Below are 16,565 nucleotides of genomic sequence, written 5' to 3'. Positions count from 1 at the left end.
ACTTCCCTCATGTCTATGGTCTAAAAGGATGTGTTATGGTTTTATGAGTGAATGTTTATGTTAGAGTACTCTGTACTTATGTCTGTCCGGGCTGCGTTTATCTAATTTGCATTGATATTGCCTTTTCCTCTCACAATGTCTCGAGAAATCTACTTCCATACTCCCTATCACAACATCTTGTACGAGATCTAGGATCTGAGAAAACATCATAATTGTCATTATCATGCCAATCTGTCTCTTCCACATCCTCCCCTCTTACCCTCCTCATTTCCTTCTTAAAAGCCTCCCGAGTGATACTTGGCTGGTTGTACTCAAGACGTACATCCCACCCGTGCTCCCTGAACTCGTGATCAAGCTTATCCATATGATCCCACGGATATAGACTGATCTCATTCAACGTAGAATGAATTGGATTAAATGTCAATCTCAATATATGCAACGGGCAGGCTTTCCTAACAGCCTCAGTCGCGAAGCAACGGAGGAAATCCTCCTCCCACTGTGCGAAGGATCCCAATTCCTCAGAATGTTCCTGGTCTTCAAGTGTCAGGTTCCAGTGAAATACACGCAGGTTCGGCGCCAATAAACATTGTATAAGATTCATTGTCATTTCGTCCCGACCGGTGACTCCGTCACTCAGATAAAGCTCCCTGAGGTTTGAAACCCCGCGTACATCGAATCCAGTCAAGCCACTTTTATTCAACCCCCGAATGGTAATCGCCCGGAGGGTGCGCTTGTGAAGTTCCAGGATTGGCTGGAGTGTTTGAAGGCTCCATTCTGTATAGAGGCCCATGACACCGGGCTGCTGATGACCGCAGGATGCTAGCGTGTAGATGTATTGCAGGTCGAAGACCTCAAGGGCTTTCGGCCACTTGACTAGGTCGGAAAGTACTGTCTGTGTCTGCAGAAAGTCACGCAATTTGAGAATTTTGATGGATGATGTGCCTTGACAGGACTGTGCGGATTGCAATGGTTAGCGACGGCAAGAGTATCTCGGTGTTTATGCAGGCTCACCCTCAATAACCTCAACGCCTTTTCCCCACAGTTTCTCGACACCTCGTCGAGCAAGAGACTCCGAAGCGACAAAGGTGGAGATCCCGAGTCCTCTTCAGCTAGTATCTTGACTAGCTTGTCCAAACGCAAAGCCAGCCACGTACTGGTAAGCTCCACCTCATTCAACCCGGAAAAGTTGGACAGCACCGCCTGGAGGAGAAGCCACGCTTCCTTCTGGCCATCAACCCCGGCGAGATGAAACGAAGTTGCTTTGGTAAAGTAGCGCGCGAAATCAAAGAAAGCTGTGTAGTCACCCGCATAGGGAACAGTGTCGCCGTAGATTGTTCTATCCTCGGTGCATCGGATACTCAAGCGGCGACAAAGGGGCAATAACAACGGGCGCTGGGTTATCAAACGATGCAGAAGTTGGGGGTCCTTGACAAGTCCGCGAACTGCATGATATCTGTGTCTGTAGTCAACGCAAAGGTGGGCGTTAAAAATGGAGAGTGGCGATGTTGTTGAAGCGACGATTGACTCGACAAAGGACAGAAGCTGTGTAGGTCGGATTGTTGTACTTATGGCAACGTCCGATGTCAGGGAGAGAGCAAGCAATGCGAATGATGGCATCGACAAGTTCGTCGGGGAGACTCAAGATGGGGGAGTCCATTGTCACCTGATGGGGTGAACGTGCTTTCCAAACTGAGACTCTGCCGCGACTCTTCTTTTATTTCACTCTTCTACATCTTCTCAGGCTTCTGTCTTCTCAGGCTTCTGTCTTCTCAGGCTTCTAATCACAATGGTAGGCTGCAGGCTTAGTGCGATCATGGGCCTAGCGCCAGTGATGCCTAACTCCAAGAGACAACAAAGCCAATCACCTGTTGTCTTGGGTATTCGGTTGGTGCACTTAAAACTGACGCCGCTTCTTCCATTCTATGTGTTGCTCATGTCTAATACAGTACGCATCCATTGCTGTTCTTTCATGGATTATAACTACCGCATCATGGAGGGCAACCACCCCCCAATCCTCAGACTCCCTGATGAGCTCTTGGACAACGTCATAAGCGCAGTCTACTCCATCGACAGTGGTCGCGGTCGCTCATACACGAACCCTACTCACGCCCCGACCATACTCTGTCTGGTCTGCCGTCGCTTTCACCACATCGCCGTTTCATATCTATATACGAATGTTCGAATTGACACCAGATTCGCCGACTATTGGCGGAAGGGGATCGCAAAAGATCCCCGGCTAGTCCATAAATGCTGGTCCCAGAATCCTTCCATATGGCATCTATGCCGACGCCTCAGGCTGTCCTGCGATCCATATCGTCCCGATCCGATTGCTAATAGATGTGCATGTGACACCTTTCTTGACTTCACCACATGGTTCACCCAAACAAAGTCATTCGACTTGTCTAGTCTAGGGAAGGATGAAAAGACTTGGGATGTTCTGCGGTCGGCACTTGCGAATTTCTTCAACTTGACCGAATTGAGCTTGCGTGACGGCGACGATTATACTCTGGAGCTCGGGGAAGTACTGGAGACTCTGGGCGACATGCGGTCATCGACTATCCAGAGTCTTACGCTTGATGGCATTTCTACAAATTTTGATCCTTTAGCACATGGTCAGTTAGAAGTATGATTCGGGTCTCAACTAGAAAGGACTCACTAACCGCGCCAACAGGCGCAGGCAGGAACAGCCTCCTTCAAGACGTTGAAGTTGCGGAGCTTCTTGCAGACACCAGATGTCATGAGAGCTCTCGTCAAGTGGTCACATACACTCGAGTCCTTTGATCTCCATTTCACATTTGGTGCCTGTTACGATGAAATGGGTTTATACGAGTATTGGAGCTTGGCCACATTACAACCGATCCTTGCCATCCATCGTACAACCCTGCGATCAATCAGCATCCGCTGCATCAATTCCGGGGGGCTGGCTGGCTTTGACATGCGCGCATTTCCAAGGCTGGAAGAACTCTGCCTGTCCGAGGGATCTACCAGCCCCCATCACAGAGACTCTTCACTACTTGCCAACCTCATCCCCAATTTAATTGCTCCACAGCTTCGTAACTTCCACTGGGACATGACACTTGAAGATCAGCAGTGCGCGGAGACGCTTTACTGCCTGCAGGAGGAAGAAGAGAACTTTCTGCGAGCGGTTGCACACGCCGCAATCGAGGCAAAGGTGCCTCTGCGCATGCTAAGGGTTACTTACAATCCCGATACGTGGTTAGAGTATGAGATCGGGTATCCGTGGGACCGGTTAGATGCCCTTGGTCGGGAACCTGAGCTTGCGGCAGCGGGCATTCGTGTCTGCTATAACACTCCCAATATCAGTCGGGAGGAGTTTGACAAGCGAATAGAGGAAATCAGAGAGAGGGAGGAGAAGAAGAGAGCCAGGGAGGCCACGCCATGGTCTCTAGAGGAAGATGGCGACGAAAACACTCTCGCAACTGTTTTTGAGTGAGGTACCGGGTCAAGTGTTCATTATGATATGCCGATTGGAACTCAGACGCTATTTGACGAGTATAGATTCCTTCAGGAGATAAAAGACCTCACCATACCCATGAATATATTGCTTTAGAAGCGTCAAGAGCTCTCACATTCCATGGACGAAGCTTTCCAGAAGAGAACGAATATATTCAACCGAAAAAAGGCCACCCTTACTTATTTATATACAGACAAATATACACAGCACAAATCACCATCCTTCAACAGAAACTAGAACCCAAAACTATCCAGCAACGAATTCGCATCCGGCTCATGGAACTGCGTCGGCGGTGGTTTCGGCTTCGGCTTCTCTTCCTCCTTACCATCCTCTTTCCTATCCCCATTAACACCAGCACTGCCAATTGCATTCCCACCAAACCCAGTACCAGGTCTAGCAGGCAAATCCGCAACAACAAGACTACTCCGCCTCCTCAACATCTTCCGATAATCAACAACCCCATCACCACCCACAGCCCCCAAATTCACGACCCCATATTTATCCCTACCAACTTGTTGAACGGGCACTTCCCTAAGAAACTCCCAAGATCGAACCAAATCCAGTGCTAGGAGATCACATCCCATCCGATCATACAATCTCGCGTTGCGGAGGACGAATTCCCATTCTAGGGACGGTGAGACCTTACTTGCGCCCTTTAGGGTTTGGAGTGTTTTGGCGCGGAGTTGTTTGTATAAGACGACTAGAGCGGGGTCGTTGGATAGGTAGGATTTTGCTTGGATGGGGATTTGCCCGGCTGAGCGGGGGGTTGATGTTGAGGTTTGGCTGGGGGAGGAGGGTGTTGAGGGGATGAGGGACTCAACGGGGGACTGGATAACATTAGTTAGTTGGAGTTTTGGGAATGATTTTGTGGGGGTGGACTTACGATAAGTGATCGCACGGCCATGTCACGTCGTCCAAGCATCCAGAATGCCCAAGATGCCATCCAGCGGTTTCCGTCTGTTGCTGCTTCGGGGAGAACCCTTGTTTCAAGGATTTCTCTTAGCACAGGGCCGTCATCGCCTTCATAAGCGCGCGCGATAGCAATGGCGAGCTGCAGGTCGCCGACCTGGTTTAGGCAGACGAGGACAGCGTCGCGGAGATGGTCCGCTAGGAGGAAGAATGTTGCTGCGTATTCTGCACCACGTTAACTCAATTCAACTTCCTCTTCAAAAAAGGGTTGTTTGGGAAGGATATACCGAAGCGTCGTCTACCCAGCAAAGCATACGCATTCTTCAACGCCGCCGTCTTCCATCTTGCTTCGCGGAAGTCATTAGCCAGTAACTTCTGGGTAGCGGCTTGTTCGCGGTTCCAGTATGCTATGCGCCAGAGACCCTGGAGGATATTCTTCTTTTTGAGGGCGAGGTAGTACAATGAGCAGTCGATGGGGTTCTTCTCTTCTGTTTTGGTGTATTCGTTGCGGGCTACGACTTCGAGTTGTGAGCGCTGCAGAACGTTAGTTGGTTCTCCCTTAGATATGCGCTGCGGTATTCTTACAATTGCCGCAGGACTCGAAAGCCACATAAACATTCCACTCTCCTTTGCAGCTTTCCATGTTAGTTTTCCGCCGAATTGTCTTGACGCGAGGTCAATGAGAATATCCTGGCTGCCGCTGTGGAAGGCCCAGACAATTTCTCGCCAGGAGACTGTGTCGTTGTTTGCGATTCCCTGGGTTCGGCGCAGCATATGTTGTCTGAAGAATAGAAGATAGCGGGCAGCATTGTCATCCATAGAGCGCCTGTGCTTTTCCACTGTTGCGACGCATTCAATTGTGTCGACTAGTCTAACTTGCTCTTGGCTTGTTAGTTGAGGCAAGGGGACCCGGGCTAGGTTCTCGTTGAGGATTGCTGCGGTGGCATCGTCCATGACTGTGGGTTCGTCGTCGATGGAGAGATCCGCATATGAGGAGTGCAGCTCTTTCGATGAGGCTTTTGGTTGTGTCTTGTACTGTTAGCTCAACTCATGATTTTGCTGGGGATCACTCACATCACGATCAAAGTAGAAGTCCTCCAGCGGCATCTCCAGGAACCCATCGATATCATCACCCTCGGTGTAGAACTTCAATGTCTTGTGTAGGTTCATCAATATCGAATGCACCAAGTTCGTCTTGCCACTGAGTATACACTGGGCAAGGAACTGCGGGTGGAAAACAGGAAGCGCGCCATTGAGTCGACTGACAACTTCAAAGAGCCCAACAGTCGACGAACCACGGGTTGGAATGCGAAGCTGCGATACCAGTCGGTCCGCAACGTCAATTTCATTGCCGTATACAAAGAGCTGGTTACCTGCTCCGATGGCAAGATGGCCATTGCTCAACCAGCAGGAGTCTCCAATTGGGTGGGGGGTAAGGTCGCGAATCCAGATCTCTCTGATCTGTGTCCATGATGGGCCGGAATCGAGGTAGTCGTAGCGTAATTGTGAGAGGAGAATGACTTTATGAGGGAATCCCACTGCAAGAACAGATTGCATATCCGGTGTAGACGTCCAGTCCAGATCGCGGATGATGTCCTGCTGCGAGAATTGTTCCTCGAACTCAAGCTGTGCGCCCTTCGTATCCCAGATCGTCAGATGCGTTCGGTCTTCATCGACAAGCGCGGCCTTCTTAATGGAGCTACCGCTCGCGAGGGATGGATTTGTGATGCCCGTCTCGACAGTAGACGTCAGTAGCCATTCTATCCGGCTGTTCTCCTTGTCCACCTTGGCGGTCCATGTGCGGACGATACCTGTTGTTGTATATGATAGCGCGATGTCAGGCGAGAATAGGTCAAAGAATCCAGACATCTGTGTGCGCGGGCCCGCAGGATCAACAGGTAAGAAGTATGCAACTTCCTCTTCGAGACCCAGATCAAAAGTACAGAATTGCTTCAAATAACACTTCGACTTGCTCTTGCCCTTGCCAATGGGAAGGCTGGCTTCCCAAGCAATGCCGGTCATATCGGCCCCGATTGCCGCTAGGTATACTATCCCAGCATGATGATCAGGCGTGAACATTTCCAGGATGCATAGTGGTTTGCCCGAGAGCTTGAATGTCGTCGAGGCAACCTTCTCAGCATGAAAAGGGCGAATATCCCATATTGAGATCCCATTGTGATGCAAGTTCACCACGAAGTCTCCGTTCACGATAACGCAGCTGCGGTGAATATGCTCGTCAGAAAATAGAGAGCTTTGGCGGATCAGCCCCGAGTCGCTGCTCCTCCGCTTCTGCCTCCATATCAGAGCTTTGTTATCGTCGGTACGCGACGTAAGAGTGTCTCCCACGGCGTTGCGAACGATCTTCTTAACAGGACCAATATGTCCTGTCCATGAAGCTTTGCGAGATATTCGGTTCCTGAGGGGGCCCGGATCGAACAGGACATCAACCTGCGAGTCAAACCATTCGATACGCCCATCAAAGTGGTGGATCAGTATTGAGAGCGAATCTGACCGGTCCGCGCTCTGAAAAGCGCATATCGTCGCATAATCCTCCATCGCAGACGCACCGCGCAAGAACGAGAAATCCAAACCCTCGACATGGAGGATGTTGAACACGCTCAGTTCATTTCGAGCCTTCGCTCCCACGTCTTCCAGCGCCCACGCAGACATGTGTCCCTCGCCATCGATAACCACACAGATCTCCGGGCTTGTCTTCGCGACCTCAATTATATGCTCCAGCGCATGGTTTCCTTTATTCCCTTTTCCTCGCTCCACCGCGCGCTCTGTCGCACTGCAGAAGTCTCGACTATCGATAATGAACCCATACCGACGATATTGGCTCTCCCCGTTCGTCTCATGCCTGGGCTGTACAGAAAGCCCCATATCAATCGTGGTCCAAAGCTGCAGCGGCGCCGGCGCATGGGTATCAATAGCGGCCCAGACCCGAATCTTATTATCAGCGCATAGTGTGTAGAATACGTTCGCCATCGATTGTTCTCCATGTAGCGGGCGCCGCCAATGGAACCCCGTAATGAGCGCAGGGTGAGGAAGGTACGAGACGTCGAACCGCACGTCGTCCGCGCCGAACGCAAGCCGCCGCCATACTTTCACAAATTTATCGTATAACCCCGTTGTAACGACAATTTCCGAGTCCGGACTGAATTGCGCGAATTTCACGGGGTTTGCGAGCTTCTGGCGCCATGCTGCCCGCGGCTCATCGTATAGGAACCAGAGTGTCAGGTTTGAGTTTCCGACTAGGAGCTCGTCGGAGGAACCCCATGATATCGTTCGGATCGTTTCGTCGTCGTTCTCGTAACGGAGGGTATGTTCAAGCGACCACTACGTGAACCAATAAGTTAGCTTCGCCCAGCTTTTCAACCACTTCTGCAGCTCCGACAAACTAGCTCCAGGTAACTCCGCGGGCGCAAACGTGTACAAACCTTCAACGTCTCGTCACGAATTCCATAAGGCTGGTAAACAAAAACAAACGGTCCACCACAGACAGCTATCTTCCCCGAAGCTTCGTTGATCGCGACGGCTTCCAGCGCCGGTGTATCGTCGACATAGATGGTCTGGAGGAGCTTGTGCGGGCCGCCGAGGATGACGAGTGCCTGGCCGGAGATGTATACCTGGCGAAAAGAGATGCGCGCGTTAGCCCGGACATGTCATAAATAAATCGTAATTGAGTTCCTCATATGGTTCTGGGGCGATCCATACAGTAACGCGAAGACCATCCCACAGCGCGGTGCCGAAAGACTGAAGCTTCGCTGGGGGTCGCCCCGGCAGTACTGCTCGCATGGGGGTGGTCGGGGAGGTCAGACGCTGGGTGCGCTTAGGAGGAACATGACACCATTCCGGATGTACTCATAGAAGAAATCAAGGATCAGTAGAGGTGTTTCGTGGGGTAAAGTAAAGAGAGAGCTGTGCATAGAGTAAACAGTGGTGGAGAGGTTATGGAGTGTCCGGCCATGTGATGACGCTGGTTCCGCTGCTCCTCCGCTTTTCTTCCGCCGTGTGATCCAGCACATGATTCAGCTGAGCATGTCTTGAGACATATGACACGATTATAGCAGTGTGCTATTATTCCTTCTTGATTGAACATCAATGCTGAGTATACAATGGCTTGGGGAGTGGAAATGGTATTGTTCGCTTCTCCAACCTAGGCAATGCGATAAAAGTGCCAGACAGGGTGTTATGTATATATATAGTTCTAGTCTATGATAGCTTCTATAGTCCATACCTACAGAGCTCTAGAGCCTAACGACCTCAATACTGTTTCTTTTTCTTCCCCCCCAAAAAAGGGATCTGATCAAAATAGGACTTTGTTTATTCATTCATTCGTACATGATAATACAAGATTTTACATATCGCTCATATCGCTTGATCCAACTAAAGGGTATCACGCATCCCAATCAACCAAGAATCGAACAATCCAATCAACAGAATAACCATAGAGTAACGGACCGCCAATAACTAATTCAACACCGTCTATACCTGCGGTCGTCGATTGGCAGACCCCTTCCCACTCGTTGGTGACTCAGGGTCGGGCTCCTCATCCACAAACCGAACAGCTGGAGTGCCCAGCGTCGAAAATCGCCCCGTCCGTCGATTAGTAGTGCTCGGGACACTCACGCCCTCGCGCAGGAGCCTGTGAGCGAAGGGCGTACGGAGAGGCGTAGCTGGGGTGGTGGAAGCGCGTGCCAGTACCCGTGCCCTTGCTGCTCGCTTGGAGGGCGACATATTGTTTGGTGTAGCCATCGGTGTTGTCGAGGGAGGCTGGAGCTGGGGTTCAGGAGCAAAGTCCATCTTGAAAGGTGTTTCGACCTGCCACGGGTCGAATATCGAGGGTTCGGCACCACGAGTACTGAGGCGGCTTTGGTCTCTTACTGGGCTCACCAAGGGGCCTGGCGAATCTCGGGCCTCGAGGTTGGTCCTGGCTTTATCGAGCCAACGGTAGAACATGCCCTTTGAGTGCTTTCTGAGGTTGCGCTCCGTCATAGAATAAGCTGTATCGACACTGCTCTGGATCTGGAAAACACGGAGGCTAAGCTTGCGTAGCGATGCGTTGGCGGAATTCAGCACATGCAGTCGGTGGAAAGCAACGGCCTGCTCTTCTAACTGCCGAGATGCGACAACGCCTTCAGCCCATTTGATAAGTTGATTATAAGCTAGCTGTTTGAAGTAGTGGCTGTCCGCATCTTCACATTCCTGAAGACGCTTGGCAGTTTGATCGTGCCATCGTCCCATTAACTCGAATATTATATCCAAGTTTCGTCCTCGTTCAAGTTGTAGTGCTTGTTGCTCGATATCCTGTATCTCTCGCGTTTTCGACTGCCACTTTGAGAAAGCGTTTGCTGCAAGATTCAGCTTGATTTTTCGTCGCACTGTGGCGTAAGCTTCCTTTCGACGCCGCTTGGTGGAGTCCAATGTTGCCGCACGCCAACGCTTTAGGGTGTGAGTTGATACAAAGTAGAATCTGGCATCTCGAGACCACTCTTCCAACTTCGCTACATGGTCGAGTTTCGAGCGCCAGGCCACAAGCGATTCATTGACAAGGCGTGGAGCATAGAACTCGGAAGCCACGACATCACGCTGGCGTTGAAGAGCTAGACGGTTTCGCCAGAAATCGAGCTTCGACCGCAGTTGGTCTTCATTTCTCTGATCCTCGTGGATATCAGCATTATGGAGTAATTTTGTGTATTTTGAACGGACATTTGTCACAAATGTCGAGAACACCTCCCGAGATATCCGTTGTTCGCGAATTCGCTGCATAAGACGGTATCGTTCAGCCAGTATCCATTTGTACATAGTCTCGATCTTCAAGCGCTCTTCGATGCGCGCGCTTAGGGCTAGGCAACGGAGATGGTCATTCCAAGAGACCCATGCGTTGCGCATGATTCGCTGTCGATCCATTTCCCTCGCTTGGCCGAGCATGTCTATACGCTTCGTCCATTGACTGCAAGCTGACCGCATGATACGAAGGTCGGCAGTTTCTGCGACGTGGTTGGCGGCGGGTGCCAGCTGAGTCTGGAGCTTCCATTCGTTGAAAGCGCCTTGAAGGAGCTTTTGTCGGTCCATGGCGACGGCCTGCTGCTCGGCGGATTGAATAGCTTCGGATCTCTCGCGCAAGAAGTGCAACGCAGTCCCCAGAGCATTATGCTTATTTCCCATGTCGATCTCGTGCATGCGTTCTCTGTTGGTACGAAAAGTCCGTAGCCAGTAGAGCAGAGATCGCCTCTTGATGACAAAGTCATACCATCGTGGAGCACGCCTTTCACAGAGGCCCCAGAACCATTTCCAGTAGAGACTGTGTTTGAGTTTCGCGTCATGATGGGCAACAGCTTGTGCTTCCAGTTCCTTAACATGATCGGCCTTCTGTTTCCATGCCTGAAGTGGCCGAGTTACAGCAAATCGTTGTGCCTTCAGGGCGTTGACAGCAGTAATCTCACGCCATGCGTGGAAATATTTGACACCGAGGATTTGGCGTCTGGCGGCAGTCGTCTTAGCCAACTCATCTGAAGCAACTGCTGCCCAGTGGGTGAAGGCCTTCGTGAGGAGGTAGACATCGCGAGCTCGAGCGGCACGCTCTTCAAGGTGGTTGAAAAATCGTTCGGTTCGAGCTTCTTGTCGCTTTTCTCGAATAATAGAATTCCAAGTCCCAAATGCTTGCCGAAGCAGGGTACCTCTATCCTTGTTGGCGGCAGATAACTCCATATTCTGGTGAGCTTTCCGTGCCTGCACGGCTTTCTTCACCCACTGACTTAAGAGACGCCTATTCAAGGCACGTTGGCGATACATGTTAAAGGTCGAAGCATCACGTAGCAAGTCCGAAAGAGAGGGTCGATAAAGTAGTTCGGGTGGCAGATCTGGCTTCTCGATCGGGCCATTCATCTCTTCAGAGGCTAGAGATTCGTCGCCTTCTTCCTCTTCCTCTTCTTCCTCCACATTGTCTAGTTCCTCGTCTGAGCTGGAAGAGCTAACGGAACGTACACTGCGCGCCTTGCGAGCTCTGGCCTTGCCTTTGGCCTTGGATGACTCCGCCATTCTTCGGGAGCGGTCCTCGTTAACGGCATCCGACATCTCTCTGGTTTGCTCCTTCGCCGTCTGGTTCGCGGATTGGAAAGCGTCCATCTTACTGATGAGGCGACGTCCGACATCCATAAATTGCGCAATCAGCTGAGTTCGATCCGGCGATTCAGTCCTTTTCTTTCCCAGTGCGTGTCTCGGCGTAGGCTCAGCCTCAAACTCTGGCTTCCCAGTCTGTAGCCTCGAAAGCGAAGACCTCGAGCTCGGCCGATTAATAAAGCTCCTCGTCGTCGGATCCTCGCCAACATCATACAATGAATTGAACGATGCGCGTCTCGGTCTTGGTGTCGGTTTCGGTCGTGGTGTCTGTATGACTTCTGGGTCGGTAGTGTCAACCCTCGGCCTAGATTGAACGTCCAGCACAGATAAGTTCTCTGTATAGAGATCGGTATCGCCCTCCTCATTGCCGAACTCGATAACGATGCCCATCTGCTGCAGCAAGTTCTCGAACTTCTCGAACAGCGTAGCCCCTACGACATCCTTACTCCCCATCTTGAACAGGAAGCGCATACAGGCATAGCCTGGATCCGCCTCCGTTCCGTGCTCTGCAATCGCGGCATCGTACTCCTTGAACAGCACTCTGTATGGAAGGCGATCGGCGTCTGGATGGCGCTCCGCGTGCGTGATGATCTGGAAGAGGAAGCCGACATCTATTCATTTAAATCAATCACAATTAGTCTACCAATTTCCGTCAGACGGAAGGGGGTCAAAATTGCGCACCTTCATCAGACAGCGCCGGATCTTCATAGGATAAAGCTCTTCGTTGAGCCGGAGCGGGAGGCATCGAAATATGCGCGACCTAACGCGTGTTTTTCGCAGCTGGGTCATGGAGCCGAGGAACGGGAACCAAATAAACCATTGCGAGGTCGAGCGGGTATATTGTCGCAGAAGCTCGCTGTCCTCGAGTTAGCGACGCGGGATAGCATCGATAATCTCAGAATCAACGGCCTTGAGCGTGTAAATGTTCAATACTTAGTTTTCAACTTGTTGCGTCGGCTGCAGTCGGTGTTTAGGATGCGCGACCAACCCAAACATGCGAGCTGGTCACGTGAGCGTCACCTACTCCTATGATTATGTAACATCTCTTGTCATCCAGCTTTGGTGACAGCATTGATCGTAGGTCCAGCATCACATATTCCAGGATAAAACAAGATGCCGACGGCGCGGACAAGACCTATCGAGAAGTTTGCGAAAGCGACTTCCAAGTGCTCTGTGGAGGTATGCGCGGTTCCCTTGCGTGATAGTGGAGGTGTCTGATCCGGTACAGGCAGCGGCATATGGCAAGTGCATTGTTGCCGACTTTCAAGGAGTGCACAAGGACATGTGCGCGAAGGAGTTCATGAAGTTAAAAGACTGTTTCTTGGTAGGGCCGTCCTCGTGTAATGCTCTCTGCTGCGGCGTGCTAATGAAGAGGTGAACAGGCGGCGTCTAAGAAGGCCTGAATGATGTCAATCTGAGAGCCTCATTTGTTGAAGATCGTGCATATATTCTGGCGCAAACGGAATTTTTGGACTATGATTACAACAATAAACTACATACGATTTGATCTGAAGAAATTGATGTAGAACTTGAAAATGCTATTTTGAGAGTTATATCTCTAACAAATGATATCTGAGTCTAGAAAGAAACCAAATCTCCAACTTCGGCCATCTACAGCTTAAGCAGCCGCAACAAGAAAGTAGCGTTTTGTACTTCCTGCTCCTCCTGCATAATCATGCCCTCCTCATCTGCGCTAGGGGCCTTACCGTCGGCAGACTGGTGCTGCTCGAGCGGCCGACGCACGACTTTCTCGATGGCCGAAGACTGAGTCTCGAATGCCTCCTTGATGCCAACGCTGTCAGGATCTGAGAGGACAACGTACTCCATCTTAACATCGTCGGTAGGAACCAGGCCAGCCTTCTTACGGAGACGCTGGAGACGGTTGATGATCTCGCGGCCGAGACCCTGGTGAGCCAATTCGGGATAGAGCTTGGCGTCGAGGATAGTGAGAACGTCCTCGTCAGCGTTGGGCTCCATTTCTGAGGCCGAAGCATCCTGCTTGAGGCCGCGCTTGACGACAAGGTCGCCCTCAATGAGCTCGATGCCGTCCACAACCATCTTCTTGTCAGCAACGTACTTCTTTACGTCGTCACTGGTTAATGATGGCAGGGCCTTCTTGACCTTCTGGACGTCCTTCTTCAACTTCTTGCCGAGAGTAGGCCAGTCAGCGACGACGCTGTACTGGACGTTGTATTTCTCTTCGTCGGTAGAGAAGATGATCTCCTGGACGTTGATCTCCTCAAGGATGTAGCCTTCCAGGGACTTGACATCGTCAAGGTACTGCTGGTCCTGGTGGATGACGACAAGGGTCTTCAGCGGGGTCTTCAGACCAATAGCGCGACGCTCACGAGAGATACGAGCCATCTCGATGACCTTCTGCATGCGCGACACACGTCGCTCAACAACCTCATCGAAAAGCTCCTCCCGGACCTCAGGGAAGGGTAGGAAGTGGACACTTCGGCTGTCCTCTCCGCGTTGAGACTCGGGAATGTGGGGGAGCAGGCGTTGGTAGATGTTGTCGGTAAGGAAGGGTGTGAAGGGAGCAAGTCCGCGGACCAAGGTGTAAAGAACCTCAAAGAGGGTATTAAGAGCGTGCAGGGTGTCTTCAACGCCGTTCTCACCCTTCAGACGCTTGCGGTTGAATCGGATGTACCAATTTGTGGTGGACTCAATGAGGCCAAGCAGGCGAGGAACGACAGTGTACAGACGGTAGCCGGCCATCTCCTGGTTAACGAACTTGAGGAGACTCTGGCAACTGGCCAAGATCCATCGGTCCATGACATTGGTGTTGGTGGATTCAACCTTGGAGTCCCACACGAAGTCAATGTTTGAGGCCTTCTTGAGGAGAGCTGCCTGCCCCTCGAAGAACTTGTAACTGTTCCACAACGGAAGGAGGACCTTAGCGACGATCTCCTTGACACCAGACTCCTTGAAGCGAAGAGGCTCCGCACGGACGACAGGGGAGTTGATAAGGTAGAGACGGAGAGCGTCAGAGCCGTAGCGATCCATGATGAGAGAGGGATCCGGGTAGTTCTTTAGCCTCTTCGACATCTTCTTTCCATCTTCAGCGAGCACGATACCGTTGACAACGCAGTTCTTGAAGGGCAGCTTGCCAAAGAGGTGGGTACCGAGAACGGTCAGAGTGTAGAACCAACCACGCGTTTGGTCGAGACCCTCAGCAATGAAGTCACCAGGGAAGCTATTCTCGAACTGCTCCTTGTTCTCAAATGGATAGTGCTGAGAAGCGTAAGGCATAGAGCCCGACTCGAACCAACAGTCAAACACTTCACTGACGCGGCGGAGAACGCCGTTGCCCTTCTGGCTGGGGATAGTGATGTTGTCCACCTTGTCGCGGTGGATGTCGGTAATCTCACCCTCGTAGCCACTAAGATTCTTAAGTTCCTCAATGCTGCCGACAGCAACAATCTCGCTGAAGTCCTCGTTAGCCCACAAAGGCAGTGGAGTACCCCAGAAACGGTTACGAGAGATGTTCCAGTCACGGGCGTTCTGGATCCAGCTAGCAAAACGCTTGTCCTTGACAGTGCTGGGAACCCAGTGAGAGTCCTCAATGCCCTGGAGCATTTGTGGGATGATGGGTTGAATCTTCACGAACCACGAAGGAACGGCCCGGTAGATGAGGGGAGTGTCGGAACGCCAACAGAATGGGTAACTGTGAGTGATTTGGCTGTCAACGATCAAACGTCCAGTACCCTTGAGGTACTTGATGATGGCCTTGTCGGCGGCCTTGACATGTTGACCCTCGAAGTCGGGCACTTCGGAGGTGAAGCAACCAGTGTCGCTGACGGGGTTGGGTGGAGGGCGAGTCTCGTCGATAACACCACCCTCGACACCGACGCGGTAATCGTCCTCACCGAAGCACGGAGCCTGGTGGACAATACCAGTACCATCCTCAGCAGTAACGTAGGTAGCGTTCAAGACACGGTATCCGTGGTCCTTGAAGGTCTCGTAGAAGTAGTTGAAGAGAGGCTGGTACTTCCAGTCTTTCATTTCCGAACCCTTGAACTTCTGAACGACCTTGAATTTGGCCTTCTTCGGGTCCTTGTATAGCGTGCGGAGCAGCGACTCAAGCAAGATGTAGTGCTTGCCAGAAGCCTCATCATGGATCTTAATGTATTCGAAATCGGGGTGCACGGCGAGCGCGGTGTTGGAAGGAAGGGTCCAGGGCGTGGTTGTCCAGGCAAGAAGGCACGTCTCTGGGTCCTCGACGAGAGGGAAAGTAACGACGACAGCGGGGTCCTGAACATCCTTGTAGTTTTGCTGGGCTTCGAAGTTGCTAAGCGGGGTGTTGAGGGCGGTCGAGTAAGGCATGACACGGAAGCCCTTGTACACGAGTCCCTTATCGAACAGCTGCTTGAAAACCCACCACACAGACTCCATGAACGGGGTGTTCATAGTCTAAATAACCAAAACCTGCGTCAGTCTCTTTTCCAACCATGCGCAACCCCGCTAACGGCATAGCCGGGAGCCCGAAAGACTTCACTCACCTTGTAGTCATTGTCAAAGTCGATCCAGCGACCAAGTCTCTCGATAGTTTGGCGCCATTCAGTCGCATATGTCATGACAATGGCTCTGCACTCCTCGTTGTACTTCTCGATACCGTATTTCGCGACAGCGTCCAATCCGGACATGCCCAACTTCTTGTCGATCTCGTACTCGATGGGCACACCGTGAGTATCCCAACCGAATCGTCGCTCGACATAGTGACCCTTCATAGACCAGTATCGGGGGATAATATCTTTAATGGTGGAAGCCAGCAGATGGCCATAGTGGGGGAGACCGGTAGCAAAGGGAGGGCCGTCGTAGAAGGTGTAAGGTTTGCGGCCTTTGGAAAGCTCGACCTGCCGTTGGAAGGCATTGATCTCTCTCCAGGTCTGGAGGACGAGCTCCTCCTCCTTGGGAAAATCAATGGACATGGTGGTGACAGCAGGCGTGGTGGATGTTGACGGAGCACACGAGCGATGGCCGCGGGGTAGAAAGCGCTTTTTTGAAGAAAAAGTGAGTCACCCCGCGCCCTGCCGACTTTGCCAAGCCCCAC

General features: G+C 51.6%; 6 protein-coding genes across 6 annotated transcripts; 2 read left to right on the top strand and 4 right to left on the bottom strand.

Moving 5' to 3' along the window:
• Positions 1–68: 68 nt before the first annotated feature.
• On the bottom strand, positions 69–1,779 carry BDV14DRAFT_163648 (uncharacterized protein). The gene is made up of 2 exons (XM_073767071.1): positions 1,012–1,779; positions 69–952 (listed from the first exon to the last, which is right to left on the bottom strand). The coding sequence occupies exons 1-2, from the start codon at positions 1,615–1,617 to the stop codon at positions 131–133; spliced, it is 1,428 nt and encodes a 475-aa protein (XP_073633576.1). The 5' UTR covers positions 1,618–1,779; the 3' UTR covers positions 69–130.
• Positions 1,780–1,990: 211 nt separating this feature from the next.
• Positions 1,991–3,454, top strand: BDV14DRAFT_195295 (uncharacterized protein; the record flags this gene model as incomplete). The annotated part of the gene is made up of 2 exons (XM_073772142.1): positions 1,991–2,623; positions 2,672–3,454. 2 exons carry the CDS (start codon positions 1,991–1,993, stop codon positions 3,452–3,454), a joined length of 1,416 nt encoding a protein of 471 aa, XP_073633575.1.
• Positions 3,455–3,578: 124 nt separating this feature from the next.
• Positions 3,579–8,343, bottom strand: BDV14DRAFT_163634 (WD repeat protein). Its single transcript, XM_073767070.1, has 7 exons — positions 8,102–8,343; positions 7,825–8,013; positions 5,459–7,723; positions 4,970–5,413; positions 4,672–4,918; positions 4,359–4,609; positions 3,579–4,302 (listed from the first exon to the last, which is right to left on the bottom strand). The coding sequence occupies exons 1-7, from the start codon at positions 8,180–8,182 to the stop codon at positions 3,709–3,711; spliced, it is 4,071 nt and encodes a 1,356-aa protein (XP_073633574.1). The 5' UTR covers positions 8,183–8,343; the 3' UTR covers positions 3,579–3,708.
• Positions 8,344–8,486: 143 nt separating this feature from the next.
• On the bottom strand, positions 8,487–12,459 carry BDV14DRAFT_163625 (Sfi1 family protein). The gene is made up of 2 exons (XM_073767069.1): positions 12,191–12,459; positions 8,487–12,120 (listed from the first exon to the last, which is right to left on the bottom strand). The coding sequence occupies exons 1-2, from the start codon at positions 12,252–12,254 to the stop codon at positions 8,873–8,875; spliced, it is 3,312 nt and encodes a 1,103-aa protein (XP_073633573.1). The 5' UTR covers positions 12,255–12,459; the 3' UTR covers positions 8,487–8,872.
• A 116-nt stretch (positions 12,460–12,575) lies between these two features.
• Positions 12,576–13,049, top strand: BDV14DRAFT_163624 (uncharacterized protein). Its single transcript, XM_073767068.1, has 3 exons — positions 12,576–12,688; positions 12,738–12,833; positions 12,892–13,049. The coding sequence occupies exons 1-3, from the start codon at positions 12,623–12,625 to the stop codon at positions 12,910–12,912; spliced, it is 183 nt and encodes a 60-aa protein (XP_073633572.1). The 5' UTR covers positions 12,576–12,622; the 3' UTR covers positions 12,913–13,049.
• On the bottom strand, positions 13,027–16,531 carry BDV14DRAFT_163622 (isoleucine--tRNA ligase ILS1). The gene is made up of 2 exons (XM_073767067.1): positions 16,015–16,531; positions 13,027–15,925 (listed from the first exon to the last, which is right to left on the bottom strand). Exons 1-2 carry the CDS (start codon positions 16,441–16,443, stop codon positions 13,121–13,123), a joined length of 3,234 nt encoding a protein of 1,077 aa, XP_073633571.1. The 5' UTR covers positions 16,444–16,531; the 3' UTR covers positions 13,027–13,120.
• Positions 16,532–16,565: the final 34 nt, after the last annotated feature.

The sequence above is a fragment of the Aspergillus stella-maris genome (genome assembly GCF_047715825.1).
Source record: "Aspergillus stella-maris strain CBS 113639 unplaced genomic scaffold BDV14scaffold_2, whole genome shotgun sequence".
Taxonomy (NCBI): domain Eukaryota; kingdom Fungi; phylum Ascomycota; class Eurotiomycetes; order Eurotiales; family Aspergillaceae; genus Aspergillus; species Aspergillus stella-maris.
This window is presented reverse-complemented; position numbering and strand designations above follow the sequence as displayed.

Bases quoted from the DNA above. Each gene is read 5' to 3' on its own strand.
- BDV14DRAFT_163625 (XM_073767069.1), bottom strand. From the start codon at position 12,254: ATGCCTCCCGCTCCGGCTCAACGAAGAGCTTTATCCTATGAAGATCCG. The intron at 12,121-12,190 runs GTGCGCAATTTT...TTAAATGAATAG, and splicing joins TCCGGCGCTGTCTGATGAAG to ATGTCGGCTTCCTCTTCCAG.
- BDV14DRAFT_163634 (XM_073767070.1), bottom strand. From the start codon at position 8,182: ATGCGAGCAGTACTGCCGGGGCGACCCCCAGCGAAGCTTCAGTCTTTC. The intron at 7,724-7,824 runs GTTTGTACACGT...TGGTTCACGTAG, and splicing joins TTCGTGACGAGACGTTGAAG to TGGTCGCTTGAACATACCCT. The intron at 4,303-4,358 runs GTAAGTCCACCC...AATGTTATCCAG, and splicing joins TGGCCGTGCGATCACTTATC to TCCCCCGTTGAGTCCCTCAT.
- BDV14DRAFT_163624 (XM_073767068.1), top strand. From the start codon at position 12,623: ATGCCGACGGCGCGGACAAGACCTATCGAGAAGTTTGCGAAAGCGACT. The intron at 12,689-12,737 runs GTATGCGCGGTT...GATCCGGTACAG, and splicing joins CTTCCAAGTGCTCTGTGGAG to GCAGCGGCATATGGCAAGTG. The intron at 12,834-12,891 runs GTAGGGCCGTCC...AGAGGTGAACAG, and splicing joins AGTTAAAAGACTGTTTCTTG to GCGGCGTCTAAGAAGGCCTG.
- BDV14DRAFT_163622 (XM_073767067.1), bottom strand. From the start codon at position 16,443: ATGTCCATTGATTTTCCCAAGGAGGAGGAGCTCGTCCTCCAGACCTGG. The intron at 15,926-16,014 runs GTGAGTGAAGTC...TTGGTTATTTAG, and splicing joins ACTTTGACAATGACTACAAG to ACTATGAACACCCCGTTCAT.
- BDV14DRAFT_163648 (XM_073767071.1), bottom strand. From the start codon at position 1,617: ATGCCATCATTCGCATTGCTTGCTCTCTCCCTGACATCGGACGTTGCC. The intron at 953-1,011 runs GTGAGCCTGCAT...CAATCCGCACAG, and splicing joins AGGCGTTGAGGTTATTGAGG to TCCTGTCAAGGCACATCATC.